The sequence below is a fragment of the Chionomys nivalis genome, chromosome 8, assembly GCF_950005125.1.
Source record: "Chionomys nivalis chromosome 8, mChiNiv1.1, whole genome shotgun sequence".
NCBI lineage: Eukaryota > Metazoa > Chordata > Mammalia > Rodentia > Cricetidae > Chionomys > Chionomys nivalis.
In genome coordinates, this window is record NC_080093.1 from 62,211,627 (window position 1) to 62,238,742 (window position 27,116).

The window sequence follows — 27,116 nt, forward strand, 5'->3', positions numbered from 1 at the left end:
TTCTCAGCGAACACTTCTCAAAAGAAAACGCAACTCAATTTCAGAAGGTTCGCCTGCTAAATATTTCATTACTGAGTGCCAACATACTTAACACCAGTGCAGCTGAATTCATTATTTCCAGCCACATTTACCATGAAATGATTTTCATGTAGGAGCTTTCAAAATGCATGTGGGAACCAAAACAGGGTGGTGTTTTCCACCTATTGGAGACAGCTACCAACTAGCATAACATTTGAAAGAGTCTGTCCCCCCACCCCCCAGACAGAGCTGCCAAGACCCTGTCCCCCAAGTGGCTTTTCCTGCTGAAGAACAAATATCTATGTTTTTAAAATAAAATAAAACAAAGCTAAGTCCTGAAACAGAAAGTTGAGCAATGTGTTGAGCCCCAGACCATGAGGAATCGCGAGTTCTCCTTGAGCAACCGCCTGCTGCCCTCCGAGCTGTTTGTAAGCTTTAGTAGAAAAGGCCAGAGTCGAATATGCTAGATTTCAAAGATCAGAAGGAAGGGGATACAGCTTTATTACATGCACATGTTTGTGAGGAGGTGGGGGAGTGAAAGGATATGTCCACAAGTGTACATGAGGAAGTCCAAGGTCAACCCCAGGTATTTATTCCTCCTGAACCATTCTGCATGTTGCCTTTTAAGACAGGATCCCCCATTGAATCTGAAGTTTAACTCAACTCAATGGGCTGGGCAATGAGCTCCAGGAATCCACCTGTCTCCACCCTCCCACCCACCCCAAATGCTAAAGTTACAGTCACATTAGTTCTGCTTTTATGTAGGTACTAAGGACCCATATCATAGCTTCATGTTTTCACAGCAGGGATTCTAGAGGCAGAGACATTTTCCCAGGCCTTGTTTTGTTTTGTTCTTAAAGCTTGAAGGATTTTGCTTAAGTCATTAAGATGCTTTCTAGGAAGACAGAGCTGAAGCCCTGTCTAGGAAAGCATGCAATGCCTGCACCTGTTCACTTGCAGTTCTATCACTATGCCATGACTTGAAAAATGCAACTAGTAAACTGCATCTAATCTACTGTTCACGGGTCTAAGGAACATCAGCTACCAAAGAGACTGCAGGCATCAAAATAACTAAATGAACACATAAATAAAGTCAGGGCTCACGCTAACACAGGAAGCAAGCATGTAATTTTGGATCGAGGTAAGAATTCGGTAAGCAGACATGCATTCTAATTTCAGAATCAAACCACACAAAAACCATCTACCCCGGACAGATTTTCATGTATTTCACATCACCTCGGGCATCACTGATGACTCAAAGAGTAACACAGAGGGGGCCGACGCACAGCACCCACATACACTGTGCGTTATGTAAAGCCAGCTGAGTCACACAGTAACTACAGAACACCGGGCAGGGAGTTTCCCTTGTTTCCTTCTCTGAAACAGCGGGTACAATGCTGCATAATTTGCAGCTCAGCTAAAAGAATTCAATGATACAACATGAAGGCAAGCTTATCACAACACCCAACACAAAATGCAACCAGCAGCAGTCCTTCAAATATGAAAGGAGCGAGAAATGCAGGGCAGAAGCCGACATGTTGTGATTTCTATCTGAAAGCCAAGGAACGAGAAAGGATACATCTTGTCCTGACACACTCCAGGTCCCAGGGTTAGGGAATATTTCCATCTCGCAGGCAATCAATGTTTCTCTAATGAAGACCAATGTATCATCTGAACGCTTTTCATGCCAAGTTTGGTGTCACAGGTGATATGGCCAGGCTGAGCCCGATCTCTATATTGCAACTTTCGATTTTTATTTATTTACTTCTTCTTGGGTGTTATGTTTTGTTTTGCTGTTTGTTTGTTTATTACATTTTGAGACAGGGCTCACTTGACAGGTCATTATAAGACATGCACTGCCGCTCTGGGCTCTGTACAGCAGATATGAGAAAAAAGTTCAAGGGAGTAAATTAATAGATCACCTCATTGGGGTGAAAACAGCTTGGCCCAACCCCACAGAGCTACCAGTCAGAAAAGGCCTCCTCGCTCCAGCCCCTGGTCCCAGGGACTCAACACAGTTTGATTCATAATTATTCTTTGTTTCATGACTCCTTTCCCTCTCATTACACAGTAAGCTAATTGAGTAAGGAATCACATCTCACCGCTCTTTCCTATCCCCTATGGCAGCATGCACAGTGCTGAGGACAGAGATCTTTAATACAAATCTTGATGAATAATTCAGCCCCTGTTTTTTTTTGTTGTTGTTGTTTTTTTGGTTTTTTCCCTAAGTAATGGAACTTTGCAGGCACAAATTACGGTTGCAGGAAAATGATTCCCTCAGAGGAGAAGCTGGGACTCCACACTCAGATGCCAACTGGGACACCCCCAACTTATATACTCCTGGCATGGCACAATCCCAAAAAGGGGTATCAGTGCTGGCATGAAATGAAAGCCAGATTCCTCCTTCTGTTCAGTGAGCAGCATCACTTTGGAATTTCCTTGTTGCTTGGCAACAGCTGCTGCTGAGACCAGGGCTCTCTCCCTGGGTACCAGAGAGGGAATCACCCTGCAGATGGCGAGATTCAAGGAGCTGGAAGGTGAAAGGAGGAATCCACACATCACCCTGGGAGGTTTCCTCCCCTCCCACCCCCACTCTCTCTGGAAGGGATGTGTGGTTTAAAAAAGATGCTGTGGATGAGATTTATTATGAAAGGAAATTACGATCAAATTTCAAATAACAATCAATGCATCTGGAACATGACGCATCTATAAGACGGTGGCTTCCTCCAAAGTGAAAAGTGACACACAGCACAACTCACCACAATGGGCCAATGACCCAACTGGGGACACTACCACTAGCCTGCATTAAATCAGGCAAAAACACTAGTTTGTTAAGCATACCCAGAGAATTTCAGTCCTCACACGGGAAGATTCTTTCCACAGCTCGGTCGCAAGCTGGAGCCCACACAGCTGACTCACATCCCCTGAACACCAAACTCCAGCATATCCTCCACCCCCCCCCCCCGCCTCCCCCCACGGCTTAGTTTCATTTGCTGGTGGGGATTACCACAGGGCAGTAAATTAAGACCCTTCAGAAATGATTCAGACAAATCTATGATGACTTAGCAATCAGGAAGTATCCAGATGGCCCCAGGGTATCAGTATTCACAGAGACCCAAATAACCCAAAAGTGTTTAGAGAACTTACAGCCCCTCACTAATATTTTACACAGGAAGCCGATGGTGAGAAAACATTCCTGGGCAGGGCAGAGAAAGGTGGAAGCAGCAGGCTTTGGAAGACATCTGACCCAGGGCTGGCATGCCTAAGCCCTCAGGACACCAACATTTCTCCCCTCCAGAGTCCCATCTTCCAAAGGACAGAGTTAGCTCTGTGCTAGGTTTATCCTGCCAGAGTCCAAAAGAAGCTTATCCCTCAGCAAATCTCAAACTCCAGCCATGACTGACAGACAACACAGAGATGTGATTCCTGATAAATGGCAGACATTAATAATCACAATTCACATCAGGCAGTTAAGAGGGAAAAAAATTGGATTTTCAAGCTCCATTTCAAGAGAGCATAAAGTCTCTGCACAGCTATGATACGGCCACATTAGGAGGATGCGGTTTTTAAATGAAGGATTTGTGCGGAGAGCCTCTGCCTCCTCCAGACAGAGTCACGGCAACAGCACTTGGTGTGCTCTGAATAAGAAGTGTCTCCACCAGACTGCCGTGCTTCTGGGAAGGCTGCAAGCGGTGGGAAAGGAAGCCGCTGATGAGTGACCTGCCACATTAGGCTGAGCTGAGTGTACATGAATCAGCAAACAGGCCTTATCTCATACCACAAGGGGCCTAGAAAATGTCGGGCAGACCAACTTCTCCAAAGAAAGATAACCAGGGATTATCTCAAAGAGAAGTTAATATGGGGGAAGACACCAAGAAGAAAGGTATCTCGAAACGGATGATCTAAATACCGGTCAGAAAGTTCTGGAAGTAGGCATTATTCACAGGGGTTCAGAGGACCTTTATTCAACGTCATTTCCAGGGTTCAACTCCATTCTCAGATCTGATTTCAAAACTTACATACATTCCCTGATGCCTTGCTTCTTTCTTTTGTCTGGAAAGTATCTCAAAAGGAAGTCCATGGCTGGCAAGATGACTGAGGGGTAACAGAGCTTGCCAACAAGCCTGATGAACTAAGTTCAATGCCAGGCGGTGGTGGCACACGCCTTTAATCCCAGTACTTGGGAGGCAGAGGCAGGTGGATCTCTGTGAGTTTGAGGCCAGCCTGGTCTACAAGAGCTAGTTCCAGGACAGTTAGGGCTATTATACAGAGGAAGAACCAATTCCTACAACTTGTCCTCTGACTGCCCCCCCAACACACACACCTCAAAAAAAACATTTATAAAAATAAAAATAAGTCCTCTCATTGTTTGATCTCCCTGCAGAGTTAATCCTTAGACGGAAATAGAAACGTGAATGTTAAACTATGATGGATGCCGCCTCCTCTGCCGGAGTACATCGACATGTATGTGGGTCCTTAGCAAAGGACAGAGTGAATGACGTCCATGCACCCACAGCAAACTCCTCCACTCGACAAGTAGTCACAAAGGATGTGTTTGAGAGGGAGGGATTCTAGAACTCACCATTCTGGGTCAGTTTGGTGGAGCACACCAGCGTGGAGATCTGGAAAGAGTCCTTGCTGATAGTACAACTCCCCAGACTCTGCATGCCCTTGCCCGTGGCCGAGTGGCCCTTTTCTTCCAACTCTGCCTTGGTAGAAGGGAGACTCAAGTATGTGGCTGCATCTTCCAGCTTCTTGGCTTCAGCCTGTGGGTTTGATCGGACAGTATGTCAATCAACATTCATCGAGGTCACCATGTAGGTTTTGCATGCTTTCTTATGCCAACTCCTTTCAACCCTCACATCCCCTTCTCTGCTGTACTCAACAATGGACTTTAATGATGGTCCCTCTTCCTGGGCATTAATTCACATCCCAAGCTTTCATACACAGCACCAAATGTGTTAATGCCTGTCATCGTCTCTCGTTAGGAACAGCAAAAGGGCTGGTCATCATAACTGCTCATTTACATAATTAAATGTAGCTCAATGCTAGAGAGCAGCTCCCTCCTTGGGGTGGGAAATGTCAGCTGTGATATTCATCTTGATCACAGGCTTGATTGGAGTAAGGAGTTAATGGAGTTGGGTGAAGCACACCTCTTAGTGTGTCTATGACTGAGAATTAAATATGAGGGAAAAGTTACCTCCTGAAATCAGGTACATTCAAAGATTAGGGACCGTCCTAGAATAAGAGAAAGTCTATTTCCGCGGTATTCCCTCACTCTGCTTCCTGGCTGCCGTGCTGTGAGCTGCCCCATCACATCCATGAAGGACTGAAAGCACTGGAAGCTGTACCAGAACGCACGCATCCTGTCTTTCCTATTTTCCTCAGGTGTTTAGCCACAGCCTGGGAAATGAGCAGCTCAGCTCAGGTGAGGAGGCTGCAAAGGACTGATCACTTAAGTGTCCCCAGTGTCCCAGTAACAATGTGCGCACCTTGTAGACAATAAGGTCGTGCTCCCCATCTCTCAGGGTGGTCCCATCGTATCTCATCAGCTTCACAAAGGCCAATGCGAAGATTTTCTCAGATTTATCCTTAGCTGCAAAGAAAACCAATCATCACCCTCAGCTACACTGAGGACAAAGTGACATTAGCACCATCTACCAAGGACACCTTTATGAAAGCTGAACTGCGCTGCTGAAGCCAATGGAAGACACAGAGAAATGGACTACAGTCAAGACTAGGAAGACTGTATCACAGTTCAAATGCTCAGCAATTCAACGGCTCAGGGAAGAAGAGATTGTGGCCTATAAGAACTGACCCCAGAATAAAGAACATGAGGGTTTTGAGAAGAACATGGAGGAAGTTCTCATAATGCTACAATTCCAGGGGAGTAAGGAACAGCTAAAGCGAATATGGTGTGGTTTGAACAGGAATAAAGAGAGACTATGGTTTGAACAGGGGTAGAAACCTAAGACACGGCAAAGGGCCAGTGCAGGGAAAGAAAACTGCACAGCAATGCAGAAAACAATAGAGTTTAAAGACACCACTTACCACTGGGGGCCTGAAGATCTGATTGGAAAATTCTAGAGTCTTTAGTAAGAAAGTCCAACAGTCAGACATGCATGTGGGGCTCATGCCCTCCCTTCATTTATTCAAGTTTCTCCACAGCGTCTAAAAGAATCAGTTGCCTGCCCATACATGTTCTCTGCATCTGATAGACTTTTCTTCATGGTTCTCATCACTGGCAGATAAGAGTGTAGGGGAGGGGATTTGTTATAGTTATTGCTAGTGTCAGTCTACTGAGCCCTGGAATCTAAAGGTTTGCAAGCATGCATGTGTGTCTGTGTATGTGTGTACATGTATATGCATATACTGTGTATATGGGAACATATGCATGTATACTTATGTGTGTCTATAGATGTATATACCTGTATGTCCATGTGTGCATATGTGTGTATATATATATGTTACAAAGGTATGTGTGTACATGTGTGCATACATATGTGAGTGTGTTCATGTTTGTGTATTGTGTATAGGCATGTAGATGTATGTATATGTGTATATGTGAACATGTATATGTGTGTATGTGTATCTATGTGTGTATGTATGTGTGTATGGTATGCGTGTGCATGTTTGTATATGAGTATATATGTGAGCAAATAAGCATATATGGGTATATACATGTGAAAGTGTGTGTGTGTATATTATATATATATATATATATATAGGTGCAGAGCCAGAAAATGTGTCAAAAGTCTGTTTAGAAAGGAAGAGACAGAAGCAAGACATGGCAGGAGCACACACCCACCTTCCTCCAGTTAAGGAGCTCAATGCATTCATCCCATGCCCTCAACGCCCAAGAAGGCATACCTTACTTAGCCTGGTGGTCACACTACCTTCCTTATATGCCACAGGGGCTCAGTAAATGCTGGCTAATGAGTTAGTTAAAGGACAGTCAACCAACCAAAACAGAAAGACACAGAAACAAAAGAGATGTGTTTACTCATCTACAACACAACTTTACGGAGGAGCAGCACAAACTCAGAGTCCCGTGAACTACTGCAGAAACCCACATGGTCTTGAAGAGTAGCCAAGGCTACCCTTCGCAGACAAGGCTAATCCAGAATGAATCAGCTTCTGACTAGACCATGAAGACATATCTACAACACAGGAACCAATGTGTGGACATGGCCAAAAGCTGCCAGTGGGGAATATCCTCACATGTAGCTTTCTAGTTCAACCTAGATCATGGCAGGGGACACCCCCTCACTTCCTCCTCTCCATCCCCAGCTCTAAGGTGGAAAGCAGCCAGTAAGGGGCTAGTGGGCAGCCAAGGGGACAAGATGTATTGAATTCCTTCTTTCTCTGACCAAGGCTGTGTGTACTCAGGCTCAGCTGTAGCAGCCCTATGGCTGCCCTCAGGAGCTGGCAAACAAGATCTCATGACCACCATGTTTACAATGCTCAACATGTCTCCAGAACCCCACAAGCTGTGGCCTTAGAGACTTCATTAATTATGCAAATGTGTTTTGGCATGTCGGGTGATAGCATCTTGTCTATAATGAATACTTACTTAAAACTGATGAGAAAAACAAGGATTTTGAAAATGAGAATATTAGAGATCCTCCTCTGCCCTGGTATAACTCATTAATTAAGGGGCTCCGGGATCATTCTGACACAGTCCTCTATGGAACCCAGAACTCTTCCCCACTGCGCTTCCACCACGGAACCAAGAGGTCCCACAGCCCCTTACCATTCTTGGGATAGTATGTGTCCAAAAAGCCAATCCTGGTCTACACATGGCCTTCCCAGCTTCCCAAGAGTGCTGAAGTTCCTGCTGCCTGCTCAGCAAAGCTCTGGCCCACATCTGGATCACACCTGGGCTGCTGAACCTCTGCAGGACACACCTGTGCCCAGAAAACCCCTTTCACCTGCCCCCATCTGTCCATACCCTACTCCAGTCAGGTCACATTTTGGTCCTGGCCCCCATTCCTCAGGTGGTCCTGCACACTAACACCATGCTGCCACTTAGCCCATAGTCTGCAAGAGGGGACCCTTCATCTCCTTGTTATACAGACAGGTGCTGACCAAAGACCAGGAAATGGAAGTGGCCTTGCCATTCCCCCTTTATGGGGTGGACCCAAAGCTCTTTTAGGGGCCACTGACTCAAAAGCCTCTACCCCAAATTTATGTGGGACATGAGAATTCTGGTCAGAAACACTGACTCTGAGGGCCTCTGGTGAGGTCTGAGTCAAACACCACAGTGAAAGTCCTGTTAGGGTCAAGATTAGACGTTAACAATCAGTAAAACCACGTCCATCATCCTGGGGTTTCAGCCATCCAGGGAGGGGACTGTGCACACTGAACAGAACCTTGCCTTCTACCTAGAGGCCCAAACACGGCCTTGCCCTCAGGCAAACCCAAAAGTGAAGCACCATGTCTCTAGCTGGCCTTCCGGTCACCTTCTTTTCACATTTAAAGTGACCTCTGATGACCAGTCTGTTAACCCAACCCTTGACCTCTGCACACTGTTCGGATGGGATTGGGAGAGGTGGCTGCCATGCTCTCCTTCTATCCCACAATGATGCATCACAACAGGTCCTGGCTGTTTGGGAGTCTTTGTTTAACCACCTCCTGGCCTTGCACACTCTAAGTATGCACCCTTATAGGCTGGTGCTCACCTATGGCTCTCCAGATCTGTATGACTTATACCCTCTCCCTGCTAATTCCTACAATGGACAGAAGCCCAGGCTTCTCAGTGGCCCTACCCAGAGGACCACATACCTCCCAACAATAAGCCTCAGCACAGATCCAGCCCCCAGGTCACTCTTTTGTAGCCTCATTCTGCAGTCACACATAGCTGACCACAGCCAGGTCCTGAGCTCCCGGAAACTGTCAGACTGGAGACAGAGCAGCACTTCAACACAGCAACAGGCACCTCTCAAGAGCCAACACTGTGCTGAAGACAGGCTAAAGATGACATTTCTGCCCTAAGCTAGGGTCAGGAGGCCAGAGTCCAGAACTAACTGTCCCCCTGTGTGGCTCCCATGTGGTCATCTGAGGCACACTGTCACACAGCTCACCCTTCTCCTCCCCAACTCAGTGTCATGCATTTCAGGCAATGGAGGATAGGAAGTATTTCTATCATCCTTCTGTGATAACTTAGTGTTTAGCATGGGGCGACATCTTTAGGCTCGTCATTCAACCAATGTGATAGGGCCAGCCTCAGTAAGCAGTGAGCAATTCTTTCAGAAGGGGCAAAGGGAAGATGTGAAAACAGGTTCCCCCTCCAGGCTTGGTATCAAGGTCAATGCTGCACCAGTGTCTTGGAGAGCTCCAGAAATCAAGAAACACCAACAAAGACAAAGAGGGATCAAGTTCTCCTTTCTGAGACAAACAGCACTAAGAGGCAATTTTCCACATGATCTGTTGTGATGCAGTGACTTTTCTAATAGATTGGTATGGGGGTGAGTCAAAGAAGAAAGCAGGCTGGAAAGATGGCTCATAGTTAAGAGCTCCTGCCGCGGACCTGAGCTCGGTTGACAGAACCCACACAGGGCAGCTCGCAACAGTGCACAGCTCCAGCTCAGAGTATCTGAAGTCCTTTCTGTCTCCAGTGGCATGACACCCACATCCACAAAGCCACACTCAGACACACACGTAGAAATACAGCTAAAACCTTTAAAAACACAGAAGAGAGGCATGAGAAAGAAGAGCAAGGAGCAGGTGCACAGCCCATCCCAGAACAAAACAGAAAAGGAACTCCCCTGAGATCCAGCCAGTAGGGTTCTACAGGGGCCAGTTCATGAGAGAGAAATGGCCAAGGAGCCACGACAACTCTGTAAAGGACAGCCGTGTCCCAAAGTCATTGAGCAGGTGCCGTCCGCTAAGCTATCCCTGGAAAACAAACACTGATGAAGTGGCCCATTACTCACAGTCCTGAGAGGATCTATGGCGGAAGGTAAATCGAAGGTGACTCCGGTTCACATCCTCTATGGGGATGGCCACCTTGAAGAATCAAAAGGGGGCATGTGAGTACCTTTCCCAACATCCTCTAGCAGGAAGTTCTTAATTCAGCCCAGTTCCTAGCACTGGTAAACATTCCGGAACCGGAGCAATGAAAACACTGTCTATCTTATCCTTATACGATTTCCGCCAAAGGCAAAATGTCTTTTGAAAATTTAAACAAGATAATATTGTGAAGGACACCAAGCCGACTCTGCTAGACAGGCAGATATTTTTTGTTTTAACACTCAGATGCATACTGCTCAGATTCTGTTTTTGAAAATCACTGTCTTCATTGCAGCCCCTACATAAAGGTGTCCACATCCCCTCTGCAGCTGCAGCAAGAACGCTTTCTTGTTACATTATGGCCAAAGAACAAGGCCGCGTGTGTGCTGCCTGTAAGCAGAGACTGCCCCTAATGTTCATGTTAATATCTATAGTCCAGAGCCCACCCCTTATTTTCTGCGACTCAAGTTCGTGGGGGCGGGGTGAAATACTACTGGGGGGGGGCACCACGGCACTGTGAGCAGGATGCATGATGACAGCATTCTGTCAATGCCAGAAGAAGCAGATTTACCTTTCAACGAAAACCCCCACACATGGCATCAACGCTTCTGCCCATTTGGTACAGAGGCAGCAGGCCACGCACACCGCAGAACCAAGGGGACAAAGACAATAGCTATTCTTAAGATGTGACAATTCATCTCCATCCAAGTCCTATCTTTACATTTGAAGGAGATGAGGATAAATCTATTAGAAGAACTACCAGGGACGGTCCTTAACAACCTTGAACAACGTGGCTTTGTGTACCTGAGGGAGGATTTCACCATCAGCTCCCCCTACCCCGGGTGGGGGAGCTAAAATGACCAGAGAAACACAATACCTTAAGGGTCTCAAACCAGCGAGGCTGCTTCACTTGGTAATAAATCACTGACTTGTACTCTGAGATCGCCTCATCACCGGCACCGGGGAAGATCACATGCTTTAGGAGAAGGCATAAAGAAAGAGTTCATGTTAGGGCTGCAGAGGTGCCTCAGTGGGTAACGGCAGTTGCTCCCAAGCCTAAGAAACCTGAACTCAATTCCCAGGACCTACATGGAAGAAGGAGAGGACACATACACACACATGCATGCAAAATGAATGTATATATGTTGTATATGAATACATTTAGTTTTAAAACACATATATTGAGGATTAAAAATGATGACGTTAAGATATCACAGTGTCCCCCCTACATATTCCTGTTGCATCCACCAAAGAAGGAGAGGAAGTGATCCAGGGTGGCAATAAACCATTGTGTTTGCTATGTATCCCCAGCAAGGAAGGGGCAGGTCTGCATGTGCTAGTGGCTACACTAAACCACAGTCTCAGACCCTGGAGGTACCACTTCTGTCCCCTCCCCAACTCACTCCAAATTACAGTATGAGAACACTTGCCTGATTTTACTCAGTGGGTCTAGAAGCAAAGGTTGTCTACTAAACAATGCAAGACTCATCCCTCTAGCCAAAAACATTGCTTAAGAAACTTCAACTAGATTCATACCACTAAAGCCTAAGGGGCTAAGGTAGTATAGCTTAAGGCTTCTAGAGATATAAATGGCACCAGCCAAGGGTAGACAGGGAGAAAAAGTGTGAGCCCTGATGAACATATCTGAGCCCAGGCAGAAGCCCAGGCATTGGCTGTCCAGTCCAATGGTACCTAAAGGGCACCTACTCTGCTCATCAGAGGGAAACACAGGCTCTGGGCCACTCTGGTAGATTCTTCTGGCTGCTCTGGCCATAAGGACAAGGTACTGGTCACCACGGTAATGCGAGTCATAGCTTGTTCAGATGATATTAAAAGTCTACCTCACTCACTGACCCTGAGCAAAAAGCATTATTTCTCAGATCCCATTTCCTCATCTCTTAAATACTGAAAGTGATGGTGTCTGACCTACCATTGTGGTTGCTGCGTATGTAGGATTATGCCAAGAAATAAGAACCCTTTATAGGACTGAGCAAGGAGTGTGGTCAAAATCACAGGGATGCCCTGAGACAGGCTGGTAGCCTGGGCCGCCAGAACATAAGGGCAGATGGGAAAAAGGGAGGCCAGCACCAACATACTTCCCAACAGATAAGCTAACACAGTCAATAAAGAACACATCAGATCCTGCAGCAGAGCCAAGGCAGACATATGCAACGCTGCACTTGAACTCTACAGATGAGACTCAGCAGAAAAGAGATACCTCCAATCGCTTCCCGTCTTCATCATAGACGGACACCGTCACCTCCACGTTCTTCGCTGTCGTTTTACTGCCTTTATCAAAATCCCCTTGAACCAACGTCACATAGATATCATTGCGGACATCGCCTGGGGGAGGAAATTATATCCTTAATAGCAATCCATCATTCATAGTGTGACCATGAATTTGGACTAATTGTCAGAAGTGCTGTCTTAACAGAATATTATAAATACTGTATTAGATAGTTCAGAAATATTTCCTACAAAATAGCCTGGGCTTCTAAGGCATGGCAAAACCAATTCAAATCAACTTCACTTCTGCACCTCTTTGAAGGGCCCAGAGTGGCCACAATGCCATTGATGGAGCTACAAGGACCCAACCCCTGTGTAGCATCCCATGATCAATAGAGAGAGCCTTATAAGCTCCCATGGGCTATCACTAACCAAAATCACCTGTGTCCTCAGGACACACACGTGCAAAAGAGAACTGGCAAGGCCAGCTTCCTTTGCTTTCTTTGAACTATTTGGTTTCAAGCCTTGAAATAAAAGTCTATTGAAAATGAGAATCTGAGCCATGTATAAGGCACAGGCCACCGAGAAGTTTCTGTGAGGTTCTTCTAGCAGCTGTCAGGACCCCAAGTAGAAAGAATAAAACAGAACTATATAGAGTTTGGTGAAGGGGGTGGGTTGGTTTTAGGTTTTGTTTTGTTTATAATCTCTCTTGCAGTCCAGGGGCCTCCAGTTTACAGCCATCCTCCTGCCTCAGCCAAGTGCTAGGATCACAAGGGTGCACCCACCACATACAACCCAACACATTTTATAATCAAATAGACCTTTAATTGTGATGAGGGCAGACGAGAACAGAGGAACTGAGACTTCATTCTGCTGAAAATGAGTGATTTGAGCAAACTGCAAGTTTCCATAGAAACTTGATGGAGAGGAGGGGTCACTGCTGATGACTAGTTCTCAGGCTGCCTGGCCCCGCCCATTCCCAACCCTGCTCTGCACAGAAGAGCATAGTGCAACAGACCCCTATGGTGGTTAGGGGTGAAGATTGGGGAAAAAAAAAAGCCTTTTCTTGCTTTCTTGTTTTTTTATTGTGCTTTTCTTTTTTTAAAAAAAAATTGCTCTATTTTGGCTTCTAATGTATCCAACTATTGAATTAAAGTTGCATTTAAAAGTCATTATTGTAATGGTCCCAGTGGGTTGCTCCCACAGTCATGGAGGCTGCTCAGGAGGGAAGCTGAGTTGCCATGGCGGATACTACCCACGAGAGAGGTTAAAAAGGCTGAAGCATGAGGTTGGGGGTAGGAGTGGGAGTGGTGGGACAGGAAGCAAAACATCCCCCCACACAAGATGCACCACTATCAGCTGTAGGACCTCAGTTAAGCCCCTTCGCCTCCCGGGCTCACTCACCACTTAACAGCCTTATTGGTTTGCCACACATCAATTGTACGTTTCTTGGCCTGAAAATTCTACCCAAACACAGAAACCGTAATCTTTCTGTGTGTGCTTTGTGCACACAGCTGTATGTGCAGTTGAGTGCACACGCAAAGGGAGGTCAGAGGACAACCTCAACGGTTGTTCTCAAGGCACACTTACCTTGTGTTGTAGGACAAATTCTCCCCAATCAACTAGGCTGGCCAGCCAGTAAGTCCCAGGGATCTACTGCGTCTCTCCAATCCACTGGGGTGCAAGCACATGCCACCATGCCCAGCATGTTTTAAGTGGCTTCTGGGACTCTAAAACTCAGGTCCTTGCAAGCAGTTTTACCTATTCAGCCATCGTCCTAGCACCCAAAGTCATAACCTTTTATCTGAGAGCTATAGAAGCTTCCTAAAAACACGGGCTACAAGGCCTCAAGGGAATAAAGCCCCACAGCCTCACACCCACATTCATCATTCCTACAGAGATTTGCTTCTGAGACATCACAGGAAAAGGGACACCGTTTGCCATGGAAAAACCCACGGTTGAAGGGGCACCACACAGATATGCAGCAAAAGCTGGGCTCAATAGAGTAGAAAGTTAGTTGTTTGAAGATTTGATTGGATGCTACCATCTTCCCAGTTCCATGGATAGATAACTCAGCTTCTTCCCCTGCCAGGGTAGCATGCATCATTGAGCATGCAGAAGGGGTCAGCAAGACTGTGGTAGCATGGGCTCTCCTAACGTACAAAGATGCATGCCTTCACAAGAAAGATGACACCAGGACTGAGGACTCAGTGCCCTAGCCTGCCCAGTGCTTACTTAGCCAACAGAGAACAAGGGTGATTCGCTGTCACACAAATTTTAATTGTTCTTAATTAATAAAAGTCTGGAGAAGTCAGGTATCAGGGTAAATACGGAAAGATCAGAGAAGACAGTAACTAGTTCTCACCTCTACTGTATCCTCAGACCAAAGGGGCGATCCTGTCTCTACAAATCCTCAGACTGAATCTTGAGTTCCTGTCTCCTCCCGCCTTATATTACTCTCTCTGCCCAGCCAATCACGTCCCTTCTCCACTTCCCTATTGCTGGGATTAAAGGTGTGAGTCACCACCATTTGGCTCTGTTTCTCTTTTAGACGGATTCAATCTCACGAACTCAGAGACCCTTCTGCCACTTTCTCCTAAGTGCTGGGATTAAAGATGTGCGCCATCACTGCCTGGCCTCTATGACTAACTACTGGCTTAGCTCTGCACTCTGATCTTCAGGCAAGTTTTATTTGTTAGACCATAAACAACATATCACCACAATTGACTCTAGCTAGAATTCCTCTCTAGCAGCTACTCAGCATATGGAGTCTCGTTCTTTTCCAGAACAATAGTCAGTAGCATGGGTTCTCCGAAAGCCAATCATGGGATAAACTGAAGAACTGGATTTAACTTGGCAAGCTTATCCACTACAAGGAACACCCTATCAGCATTGGCAGGGAATTCCGAGGTTTCCCAGTTGGAATGGTTAGATTTCAGGATCATCTTGGTCACCTGGCCATGGGTGGGAGATGATCTTGATTAGGTAAGCTGACGTGGGAGTTTCTATATTAACTGTGGGTGGAACCATCGCCCAGGCAGGGTCTCCTGACCTTTATGAGACAGAGCAAACTGAGCAGTCGTTTGCATTCATTGCTCTCGTGAGAGCAGACAAATGTGACCAGCTGCTTCATCCTCCTGCTCTCCCGATGTTCCCGCCATGATGAACTAGACAGTGAACAGTGAGCTAAGAGAAACCTTTGCTCCCTTAAATCGCTTTTGTCAGAATCTTTTATTACAGCAGCAGAAGAGGGGGAGCTGAGACACCCGTAAAAATGAGAATATCCTAACAGATCAAATAAATCCACCCATGAAGGTGCATCTCAGTTCTAATATAAACCGTAAGTCCACAGATCAGCTCATTGCCAGGAATAAGACTGGCATACCCATATCTACACAGCAAGCAACCATGTTATCCAGGCTAGCCCACTTCAGTTTTCTGTCACAACAGGAGACAGAGTAGCCAATAACCCACACCAATCCTGAAAGGCAAACAGAATGGAAAGCATATATCCCATGGCTACATGAAATAAAACAGCAATGCCTGGGGCAGCAGGCACACTGGGCAGCCAGGTGTCTCTCACCAGAGTATGTAGCAATGGGGATCTGCAGCAGAAGACCTGCAGAAGGCCATCTGTGCCTGCTGATCTTGGAAATCACCATTTCCAATGCCCATGTGACTTCGGGTTATGGTTTAATCCTGATTGGAATTAGTTCAATAACAATCTTTAAGAGACTATGATCCTTCTGTGGACCAGGTCAGACTATTCAAATGAACATTAGTTGCCAACCAAATTGTGCATCAAGATAAATACGAACATTTGCCCCACAGGTAGATACCAACAATAGTATAATATTACTGCTATGAAGTTTTTTTTTAGAAACTGGAAAGTGAGCCGGGCAGTGGTGGCACGCACCTTTAATTCCAGCACTCAAAAGACAGAGGCAAGCGGATCTCTGTGAGTTAGAGGCCTGCCTGATCTACAAGACAGGCACAAAAGCTACAAAGAAGCCACGTTTCAAAAAACCAAAAAGGAAAAGAAAATGGAAAGTTGATAAATATAAGAGATAAATGTTTAAATAAATAAATAACCCAAGTATCAATTCATGCAGCTTAAAATACATGACTGAGCCTGAGCTACATCAGGGTAGTGACAAACACCCCCTGAGCAGATCCCAAGGAAAGTATCATCCTTCTAACCTGCCACTGTCCCGGGTATATGACACTCCTTCCTTCCTTCTTTTGATCAGATACCTCATCTCATGCTTGGAGGGAATCCATGCCTCCCCACATGTGACGTTTGCCATTAGAGGGACGCTAACCCTAAGCGAGCCCAGGGGCCAAAGTATGTATCCCACCACTGTGTCTGGTCTCAGACCTTGAACACTGAAATTATTTGTAACAACCCTGGGCCTGACACAGTACTCGCCACCTGTTCAACTCACTCTCACTGCGGGAGAGCCTGCGCACCACTGTGCTATGCGTACATCACCCATCAGGACCGGCGACCTAAGAGGGAGCACAAAGGCACTGCGCAAGACTAACCTTACCTGGCATGATAATCTCTGGAAACCCTGTCTTGCGGGCCACAGCTGTGGTCCTGTCCACCAAGTGAGGAAACTCCTTCCGAATCTGATGTATGTCTCCAGGAAGTAATTTCAAGGTTACCCACAAACCTGCAAAAAGAAAGGCTGCCTAAGTCACGCTTACCACAAGTGAGGTGCTAAAAACAATTCTGGTAGTTAAGAAAGTTTTCATCCACTACAGCCCTACAGACAGGCAAACATTCGGGCAAACGTCCAGGTGAGAGGCACTCCGCACAGGGGCACACACTCTGTCTAGGTACAGACCTTGCCTGTGAGATCAAACAGTAAGACCACGGGATGGAAGGGGAGTATTCCGTATGTGTGCCAAGGACAATTAGCTCTTTTGAATTCTCTCAATTTAGAAGAAACCAGAAGGTGGCATCTGAGGTGGAGGCGAGAAAAGCAGGCAGAGACTCAGAGGCTCATGCCCACCACACAGGTCGGTATCTGGAGGTCAGTAGGGACCATGGTGCTCTGGGGCGGTTCCACGGGCTCAGGAGTGAGGCAGAAGTCTAACCTGAAAATAACCTATCAGCTGCAGGGGCAAGTGAAAGGGAAAATATTGAGTCAGAAGAGACTACAGGAGGCTAATATCTGAATAATGGGGAGGGGTTCCCCTAATAGTGGGGAGGGGCTTCCCTAATAATGGGGAAGGGCTTGGGACAAGGGATCAATGTGGGAGTCAAAAAGACAGAACTAGGGAGGGGGAAGAAAAAGGAAAGTGGCTCTCAGAAGCAGTGATCTTCACTCCCTACTGAAAGCCTGCTCCAGAAGATATTCTGAGTGAGATAAAAAATGTCTCAAAGCATGTGTGGGAGGTTCTCTTAACTTGCAGGTCATGCTGAGGAGGAGATAGAGAGAATGAGATACCAGGAAATGTGTCATCCACATGGTCAAAGTGTGAAACTCAAGAGGGAAGGTGAGTGGGTGGCACTGAGCAGCAAGGATGTCCCCTTGGCTCTCCAGGCGGAAGGGAGGGCAGAAACTGGCAAGAAAAAGATAAAAGAGCAGATCCAGGGAGCAAAAACTGGATAGGGTAGAAAGACATAGTCAATAGACCCAGGAGTGATCAGCGCATCCTGTTTAAGGTTGTTCCCTTTCTACAAGGTTCCTTTTCTTTTTCTCTCTAAGATATAGAATTCCAGATCATGAGAGAATCTGAGAGAGAGGGATGCCCAGTACAGGAAGGTCCCCGTAAATGATATCAGAGAATGGCACTAAGAAAAGGTTCCATGTATCATGCTTCAGGAAATGAACTGCACGTGTTCACCAAGAAATGTGAAGGACCTTTTCTATGGGATAATGTTATTATACACTGTAAAAATTTGTCACTTGTATTAGTTTAATAAAATTATTGGCTAGTAGCTAGGCAGGAAGTATAGGTGAGGCAACCAGACTAAGAGAATTCTGGGAAGAGGAAAGGCAGGGATGCACACCAGCCAGATGCAGAGAAAGCAAGATGAGAACACCTCACTGATAAAAAGGTACCAAGCCATGTGGCTACACATAGAGGACAATTATGGGTTAATTTAAGTTGTATGTGCTAGTTAATAATAAGCCTAAGCTAATAGGCCAAACAATTTATAATTAATTTAAGCTTCTGTGTGTGTGTTTGGGATTGAATGGCAGTGGGACAGAAACTTCCATCTGCAGACCTGGTTTGTATCCCCTAACTCATGCTCCCAGGAACTGACTGCATCTCCACACACACCCAGTCTACGAATGTGTGGAATTTTTCTAACTGACACTAAAGCACAAGAGCCAACAGGCAGTTCTGGGCATGCAGTGAATGCAGTGAATAAAACAGACCCTCTAGGGACTGGATACTTGATCTTGTTCCCCTTCTCCCTTATTCTGCCACACAGTCAAGCAAACTAGACCTAGTCGCGTTAAATCGCATCAGAAAGGCTACCTTTCAAACACCCTAACCAATAGCCTGCTCAAACATCTAGGTGGATAAAGTAGAATACTGGTGACACAATTGAATTTGTTACAATTGAAATACAGAAATTAAATTGTCCTGATTATGCAACAGGGGAAAATGAGGCCAGTTTTCAAAGAAAAAGTGTGTTTGGAGTTGATATGTGTTTGTGTTGCTATGTATTTCCGAATGCCTGAACACAGAACGGTTACTCATCGCTTCTCAAACAAGGGAAGCAGGTGCAGTGTGAGGCTCTGCCGTCCATATACATCCATGATAATTCAGAGACAGGAAGCAGAATCGTGAAGGTTAAGCAGAAAAGAATTAAAAGGTGATTACTGGGCATGCGTAAGACCCTGGGTACAGCCAAAGGCACTGCAAGATCTTCATGAGTCTCTGCCTTTGTGCCGAGGAAACTGGATGCTACAGAGATGGAGCAAGGTCAGAAGAGGCACAGGGGAGGCGAGCACGGAAAAATCCACTGGCTCTTGCAAAGACTATCATCTACTCCTTATGTTCCTTTCTGGGGCCTCTGACTGGGACTGGGAAGATGAACAGGCATCAGGAGGTACCCGGGTCATTCTAATGGAAAGAGGAGCCTACGGGAGGAACCCAGAACACGGAACAGCAACTGCCTCCCTTGACTCCCCTAGGAATGACCTAGATTTTAAGTGTGAGCACTAGAGGAAGGTTCGAAGTCAAGATAAGACTAACTCAGTGACACTGTTAGATCAGCGACAGTGTTGACTCATTGATTCAGGAAGATACTTGTAGTCCCCTTGAAAAAACGCGATGGACATTCTTGTCTCTCATTCTCACAGTCATCTGAAACCTCTGTCTCCTCTCTAGTAGTTCAAGGTACCGGATGTTATCAGCCCCATCCAGGTACCAGCCAGCGTCCTTGCCACTGCTGTCCAACTTATAGATTCTGGCGAAGGGCAGTGGTGGCGCACTTGGGAGGCAGAGGCAGGCGGATCTCTGTGAGTTCGAGACCAGCCTGGTCTACAAGAGCTAGTTCCAGGACAGGCTCCAAAACCACAGAGAAACCCTGTCTCGAAAAACAAAACAAAACAAAACAAAAAACAAAACAAAACAAAAAAAAACCACTGTCTCGAAAAAAAAAAAAAAAAAGAATAGAGTAGATTCTGGCTAAGACCCATGAACCTTGGCTGTTTTGATGCAGCCTAACACCATATCTATTTCTCCTGTGTGATTCTGTGATAAACACAACTGTGTGTGAATGCTAAAAAAGGATCTGGAGACCCAGTGGGAGTGGGGATTGCTGATCCAAGGAGAAGGGAGACTCCAGGCCCTCCATTAGCTCCTACCTCAGACTCCCTGTGGTTTGCAAATACAGGGCAAACTGGAGGAGCTATAATCTACAAGGGGTGGGGTCTGGTTCAGTTTAAACTTGCTCCATGTACAAAGGCTATAATCCATGAACTTTCTAGGTAGAGTTGGCCAGAGAGCGGGGTAAAGCCAAGGCTCACTGCAGAGATCTATAGGACCTCCCTTTTCCACAACATTCTTCAGACTCAATGACCACTGCTAGGGACAATGAAAAGGGTGGGTTCGGAAAGCTGGAGGTGGTGGGGGCTGGGGAAAAGAGCAGCGGTTCCATTGAGCTCCTCTGAGTACACGGTGTAGGGTACCAGATCAAGAACCAACCTGATTCATGTGTTTTCCCAAATGTCAAAAGCAGGGTTAGAGTCCCCAGTCTATGAAGGTGACTTTCTTTCCTCCATGTAGAAAGTGGGGCTTGATAAGCACTTGTCTTTTGGCAGGTCTCCTGGCCAGCCCAATGCCAACTGTCACCAGCCCAAGCGGATTGATTCATAAGCTCCACCAGTAGAAGGTCAGCTGCTTGGACACGTCAGTGTGGTATTAAAAACGATACAAGCAGGATAGGAACATGGGGGTGGGAGGAAGGAGTGAGGAGGCTCCTTGAATGACAGAAACAATAAGGCATCCCTTCCCCTACAGGGACAGAGGGACAATTATAGAACATTGGCTGTAGCGTGACAGGACATGGAGACAAGAGCCCACGCCAGAGTAGAAGAGCATCAAATGAAGTGAGGCCAAGGGTTTGGGGCAGGGGTTACATTCATGGTTTGCTGTCGTTATTGTGGGATTTGGGTTTGGGGTTAGTTTCAACTGTTGACTTCCTGGCTTAATTGTTTTGACTTGCTGTCACGGGGCCTCACATGGCCTAAGATGGCCTTGAATTTCTAGTCCCCTTAGCCTCTCAACTACTAGAATTACAGGCACGTGTCATTAAAGCCTATTTTATGTGGTGCTGGAGACAGAACTCAGAGCTTCGAGCTTGCCAAGCTGTCGTTCTACCAAATGAGCTGTATCTTCAGCTTTCCAGTCTTTTGTTAAGGGTAAGAAAAGAGAGGACACGGGAGTGGGAGTGCGGGGAAAGAGGGGGAGTCAAAGTAGGAGCTGCTTCCCATGCTGCCAGGCTTCTCAGCACTACCTTCTTCATAGAAAGCCCCACCCACATCCCACTCCCCATCCTCTTCTGAACACAAAGGCTGCAGGTGAAAGGCTGTCCATCCAGTAGGAACAAGCATCACCCAGTCCCAAAGTTCCACCAAGAACGCCCCACCCCAGATGCCCTACATGCCCACAGCAGACACAACAGAGATACATACCTTGCCCCTTGTGGTTGACTTCTTTGGCTGCAATGACTTTGTTTATGACAGTTTGAAGGAAGTCATTCTCCCCTGCCACCCTGGGTGAGAAACGGGATGACATGTTCAGCGGCTTGTGTCGAATGGCGTCGTCCAACGCGAGCCTGGAGGGCATGGGGCAACCAAGACCACAAGAGACAAAGGGGCACAGAGACCCGTGGGTCACAGTAACAGGGGGACACAAAAGAGCATCACCACCGAGTATGAGAGAGTCGTCATGAGTCAACAAAAGACAAAGGGCAGGATAGGTGACAAGAGAGACAGGGAAAGCATCGATCAGGAAAATGGTGAACCACAGGAGAGAAGTCCAGCCAAGAAAGGCGCCCCACTCCCAGGGAACACGTGCACAGGGCTCCACTCCACTGCTAATGGACAGTCCGAAGGGGCTGGTCTGCGAGTAACGTGGCTGAGAGGCCTTGCATTCCAAAGAACACTGATGGCCATTTCCAGCACTCGGATAGTACTGAACTAGTCTAGGGCAAGGACCGGGCGGTATTAAGAAGAAAATGAAAAATAATAATAATAATAACCAAAAAAAAATTTCTTCTCCCCCACCCTCCCAAACAGCCTTCAAACCTAATGACATAAGAAGCCCTGCCTGTGGTTGTGTGTATTCACAAAAGAGTCTCCAATAGCTATGTGAAGATGACCCAGTCCCTGGACAACAGAATTACTGGTCACCATGTCTGGACGCTGACCCCTGGAAATCACTCAGAATACAGGTTACCAGTGATCTCAGGCCCAGGAGCCCATGCATGTGAGAGTGGCCGGCACAGGGAACATGTACCATGAGAATAGTGTGCAGTGTCACCAAACACAATGGGAAAAGAGTGCGAAAGCATACATTGGGTACAGAATGCCTAAAATCAATTCTAGGAACAAGGACGATGTCATCCATCACTTGAGCCAAGCAACTCAAAGGAGCTGAACGCTGTGGTAATTTATTTCACCAAGTTAAAGAGAGATGAACGAGAGAGAGAAAGAGGAGGCACACTGTTTCCCTCCCTAAAACCAACCCTGTGAGGTGATAAATCCATTTTAATGGAGCAAAAAAGTTCTCATTAGCATGACATTTCCCAGAGAATAGTTTCCAGGCTGACTCTGCTATTGGAATCATGCTACTTTATTCTTCAATCACTGCAGATATTAATCTGTGCAGCCATCGTCCTCGAGAGAAGCAAGGCTCGCAACCGACACAACAGGTGAGTGTGCCCTCACACTGTGTCAAGTGGACTCCACCATCTGACAGGAACAGGCAGGAGATCTGAAAGGCCAGGTAAAAACCTGACCAATCGCTTCTCTGACATCTTCAAAAATACCCAAAGCTAGTGTTTTGTTCTGGGTTTGGTTTTTGATGTTTTTTTTGTTGTTGTTGTTTTGTTTTTTTGTTTACCTTCAGAGGGAACAAATAAATGACACAGAAAATTACTTAATAGGACCATTGGGTATTGCTAAACCTGTAGTCTTGAGGAAATTGAAGCCTTGGGAACAGTAGGGAACCCCGTCAATTTTCACAGGAAAAAAAAAATAACAACTTGAGTATTGTCATCTCACAATGGTGTGTGTTGCTTGTTACTACTATATCAGCCATGTTCCAGAATGGGAATATTCCCCTGTGCGCTAAAGAAGTTTCCGGGTTCTATAGAATGCTGCTCTATAGTCTTGCCGTGAGTGGAATTACCCACGATAACCATCCACAGACACGGAAATGAGTAGTAACACCATCTGCGATGGTTAATGTTTACCGTTAACCTGACAGACTGTAAAATCACTTGAGACACAGGACTCTGGGTACACATGGGTAGGGGAATCATCTTGACAGCTTAAACTGAGGTGAGAGACCCACCTATCACGGAAGCCACCATTCCCTGGCTGGGATCCTGGACCGTAAAAAGATAGAGAAGGTGATCTGAGCATAAACATACATTCCGTAACGGCTGTAACCTTGAATCCTGAGATAAAAAACCCTTTCGCATTAAGTTGCTTATGTTAGGGTTTTGTTTCTGTTATCACAGCCACAGGAAAATAAACCAAGACACTATCCAACATGGCAACAGCAGCCCTACGTAGCAGTAAACACTTGAAACAGATGGGTGTGATTGAAGGGCTGCATTTTAATTCTACTCAGCTGTAATTAATATAAAGAGCCACATGGGGCTAGTGGTTAGCAGACCAGGCAGAAAAGTAAATGGGCAGCATTTAAGCCTCCCGAGACCTCTGCCTCCAGTCGTGTATAGTGAAACACGTGGTCTGAAGCCCAACTTTAGGCTATACAACGCTAATTTAACACAGCTCTCCTCATAGTAAGATGCAAAATCTTCTCTAGAGCTGCACAAGAAAAAGTATTTTTTTTTCCTCATGCACAGAAAAGCCACACTGCAGCCATCTTAAACAAGTGGTTCGCGAGTCTGCAGAGACTGCGGGTGGCCCATCATGAAGAGTGCATGGGGCAAGAGAAGCCCATACCATGTCCCCTGTCCTCCCAAGGACAGGGCTCCTTCAGACACCCACTATCACCAGCCTCCCAGAGCTCAGCCTCCCTCAGCCAACACCTCCAAAGCAATGTAAACCTGCAAAAGTGAAATTCACCTTAAGCCTTAAAAGCCTTTGAATAAAAACAAACTAGGAAAGGAAAGAGGAAACAGGAAACTGCAAAGTCCTGGGGAGGCTCGCACTACTCCCAAGCACTTGTGTCCCTCCCCCCCCAGGAAGTCAGGCCCTGGAGGGGGCTGTCTCCACAATCAACCTGAAGCACCCAGTTCTCCTTCCTCCCCCTTGAGCCAGGAGTGGCCCCCAATCAAAACCCACCCTCACTTCAATCACCCTCCCCACAGATTTTAGCTTCAAATCAAAGAATAATCTCATAAATCGGCCCCAAGTGCTTTCCCCGTGTTCTCTAGCCCTCTCTGAAGACGTCACATCAGAAGTGGACAAAGCCTTAAAGAAAGGAAAAGCCAAAACTCGCTCATCTGAGCAAAAAACCAAGACAGACAAATCAGCAGCCTGATTACAGGCTTTAAGGTGTTATTTCTCGCTTTACAAAAGAATTCATCATTACTTTGTTTGGTTTCTACTTAAAAAAAAAAAAAAAACAAAAAAAACCCCAGCAACCTCTTGTGATGAATTTGAAAGTATTGTATTTTGAAAATTTGAATTGCTACAAGAATAAATCGATTATATAAAGAAACAGGCTCAGTGCAGAACCGTAATTCTTCTACTGATCAGGTAATTCTGGGACTACAAAAAACATCAGCTCTGGGGACCATACATAAACCTTATTCCACTGTCTTCACAGTTCCCAATTCCACATGCCACAGCAGCGACTACACAGGTTTCATATTATTATAAAATAAATGAATCCTGACTTGGGCTCAACGAATAACCTCAGTGGTGAATTATTAACTATGTGGTTTTCATGTGGTACCTGGTTAAGGACAGAATTATTCCATACTTACGGCTGGAAGGGAATGAAGTGTTGTTTATCTTCGTCGTCTACTTTTCCATTTATTATGTCTGTTACGTCCATCACTGGGGAAAGGAAGGGACAGAGAGGGTTGCTTGGCTTCAGTGCCACCACGATAGAAAGTCAAAAAAAAAAAAAAAAAAAAAAAAACAAGGAAGAGCAACAGACTGTATTCCACCATGAACCATAGCATTGGTAGACTCTTCTCATAACGTAAGTTTGCTATTCTGTAATGCTTGACAGATTAAGTCATCTGAACATGCTGGCCCCGGTGGACAAGAAACTCAAACAGCACGATTCCACTCAACAGTTTCTTCTGCCTGTTTCCCTGGGGGTCACCCTAGAGATCAGTTGTCCAACACAAACTCCTGTATGAAGGAGATATTCTGCACCAATGGGCACTGGAGCAGGGGTGAGTGTGATGAGGAACTGCTTTTACACTCATTTAAATTAATTTTAAACAGCACTTGGGGCAAGCAGATAGCATATTCACAACAGCATACCGCCGGGTGATAGTTAATACTGTCAACTTGACAGATCTAGAGTCACCTAGGAGAAAAGGCTCCAGGCACACCTGTAAGAGATGAAGTAAATTCAGTCAGCTTCTGGGCATGCCTGTGAGGGACTGTCTAGGTTAGGTGAATTTAGGTGGGAGACTGGCCATTCCATGAGCCGGAGTCCTTAAACTGATTAACAGAGAAAAGGAGTTGAGAACCAGCATTCAACTGTCACTGCTCCCTGGCTGAGGATACAGGGTTGAGCAGCTGCCTCACACTCCTGCCACCTTGCCTTCCCAGTGTCATTCCCATGCCATCCACACCACGGTGGACTATATTTCCAAGCTGTAAACCAAAATAAACACTTGCTTCCTTATGTTGCTGTTGCTTCGTTATTGGGTATTTTTTTCCATAGCAAGGATAAAGTAATTCAGACATAGTTCAACGATAACATAATTACAAAGTACCAGTCACCAAGAGCTGGTGTCTGAGTCAGTGAAACACTCAAATGTGACCCTCAGTTACCTGCTGGATAATTCAAACAGAAGCACTCAGGCAAAAAATGGACAGACATCCCAAAGCCACAGGTCAAACGCTTGCATCTCACCACCCTGGCTCCTTTCATTTCAGTAACCTGCCTTCTCTGGGGTGGTCCAGGCTCACCGGCATCCCTGGAAAGACTTGGCACCATCTCCACATTAAAAGAGATGCGAGCCCTGGTTTGATTCAGAGCAACTTGCCATCACTCTTAACCACTCTGTGACTTTGGACAAGTTCTTTGCTGTGTCCTTTCTCAACCCCACACCTGGCTAGAAGAGTGCCAGAGTTCTTTCCTAGCGACTAGCCTCCCTTACTGAAGCTGTGGGTAAGGTTCATTTCTATAGACCCACAGCCAATTCTGCGGTATGAACGTGAAGAAGTCCCCACAGGCCCATGTACTTGATACTTGGTTCCCAACTGGTGGCACTATTTTGGAAAGTTGTAAACTCTTCAGAAATGGTGACTTCAACATCCTTATGCATCAGGGAAATGCAACTCAAAAACAATTCTGAGATACCATCTTACACCTGTCAAAATGGCTAAGATCAAAAATATTGATAGACAGCTTATGTTGGAGAAGGTGTGGAGTAAGGGGAACACAACCTTGTGGTGGGAGAGACATGGTCCTGAATCAACTTGGTATGCCAGGCTTAGTTGACTTCCCATGGGAGGCCTTATCCTCTCTGAGGCGTGGATGGGAGATTGGGGGAGAAAGGGGAACGAGAGGAGAGAAGGGAGGGGGAACTGTGATTGGTATGTAAAATGAATAAAAAAAAATTTAAAAGAAAAAAGAAAGAAATGGAGCCTTGCTGAAGTAAGTGGCCACTGGGAGTGAGTCTTGAGGTTTTATAGCATGGCCCCGCTTGCTCTCTGCCTTCTTGCTTTCTGACTATGCCTCCAGTGTGACCAGCTGCCTCCAATTTCTATTGCCTTGCTACTTCCGCATAGTGGCAGGCTGTATCCTTAAACTGCCAATCAAAATAAACCCTTCCTTCCTTAGGCCACCATAAAGGGTACTTGTCACACAACAACAAAAGTAACTATGACATACAGAAAGCATAAAGTTCTTGTCTGTAGGGCAAGAACAGCGGCACTGGCATCTCTTGCGGAGCTCAGGAAGTCACAGGGAAAACCATCACATCATGCACTGAACCGGTG

The 27,116-nt window shown here is 46.1% G+C and overlaps 1 protein-coding gene across 2 annotated transcripts in view; it reads right to left on the minus strand.

The window, feature by feature from the left end:
* The window catches only part of Dock1 (dedicator of cytokinesis 1), a 497,567-nt gene that overhangs the window by 392,442 nt on the left and 78,009 nt on the right, over positions 1-27,116 (minus strand). Inside the window, exons 11-18 of one of the 2 annotated variants that reach the window (XM_057777087.1) lie at positions 24,914-24,986; positions 21,420-21,499; positions 16,806-16,931; positions 12,248-12,372; positions 10,907-11,005; positions 9,954-10,026; positions 5,511-5,614; positions 4,601-4,784 (exon numbers count right to left, since the gene is read on the minus strand). In XM_057777087.1, the coding sequence (XP_057633070.1) occupies positions 4,601-4,784; positions 5,511-5,614; positions 9,954-10,026; positions 10,907-11,005; positions 12,248-12,372; positions 16,806-16,931; positions 21,420-21,499; positions 24,914-24,986 (864 nt within the window). Of the gene's footprint in view, positions 1-4,600; positions 4,785-5,510; positions 5,615-9,953; positions 10,027-10,906; positions 11,006-12,247; positions 12,373-16,805; positions 16,932-21,419; positions 21,563-24,913; positions 24,987-27,116 lie in introns of both variants that reach the window. The other variant, XM_057777086.1, reaches the window with a different exon arrangement.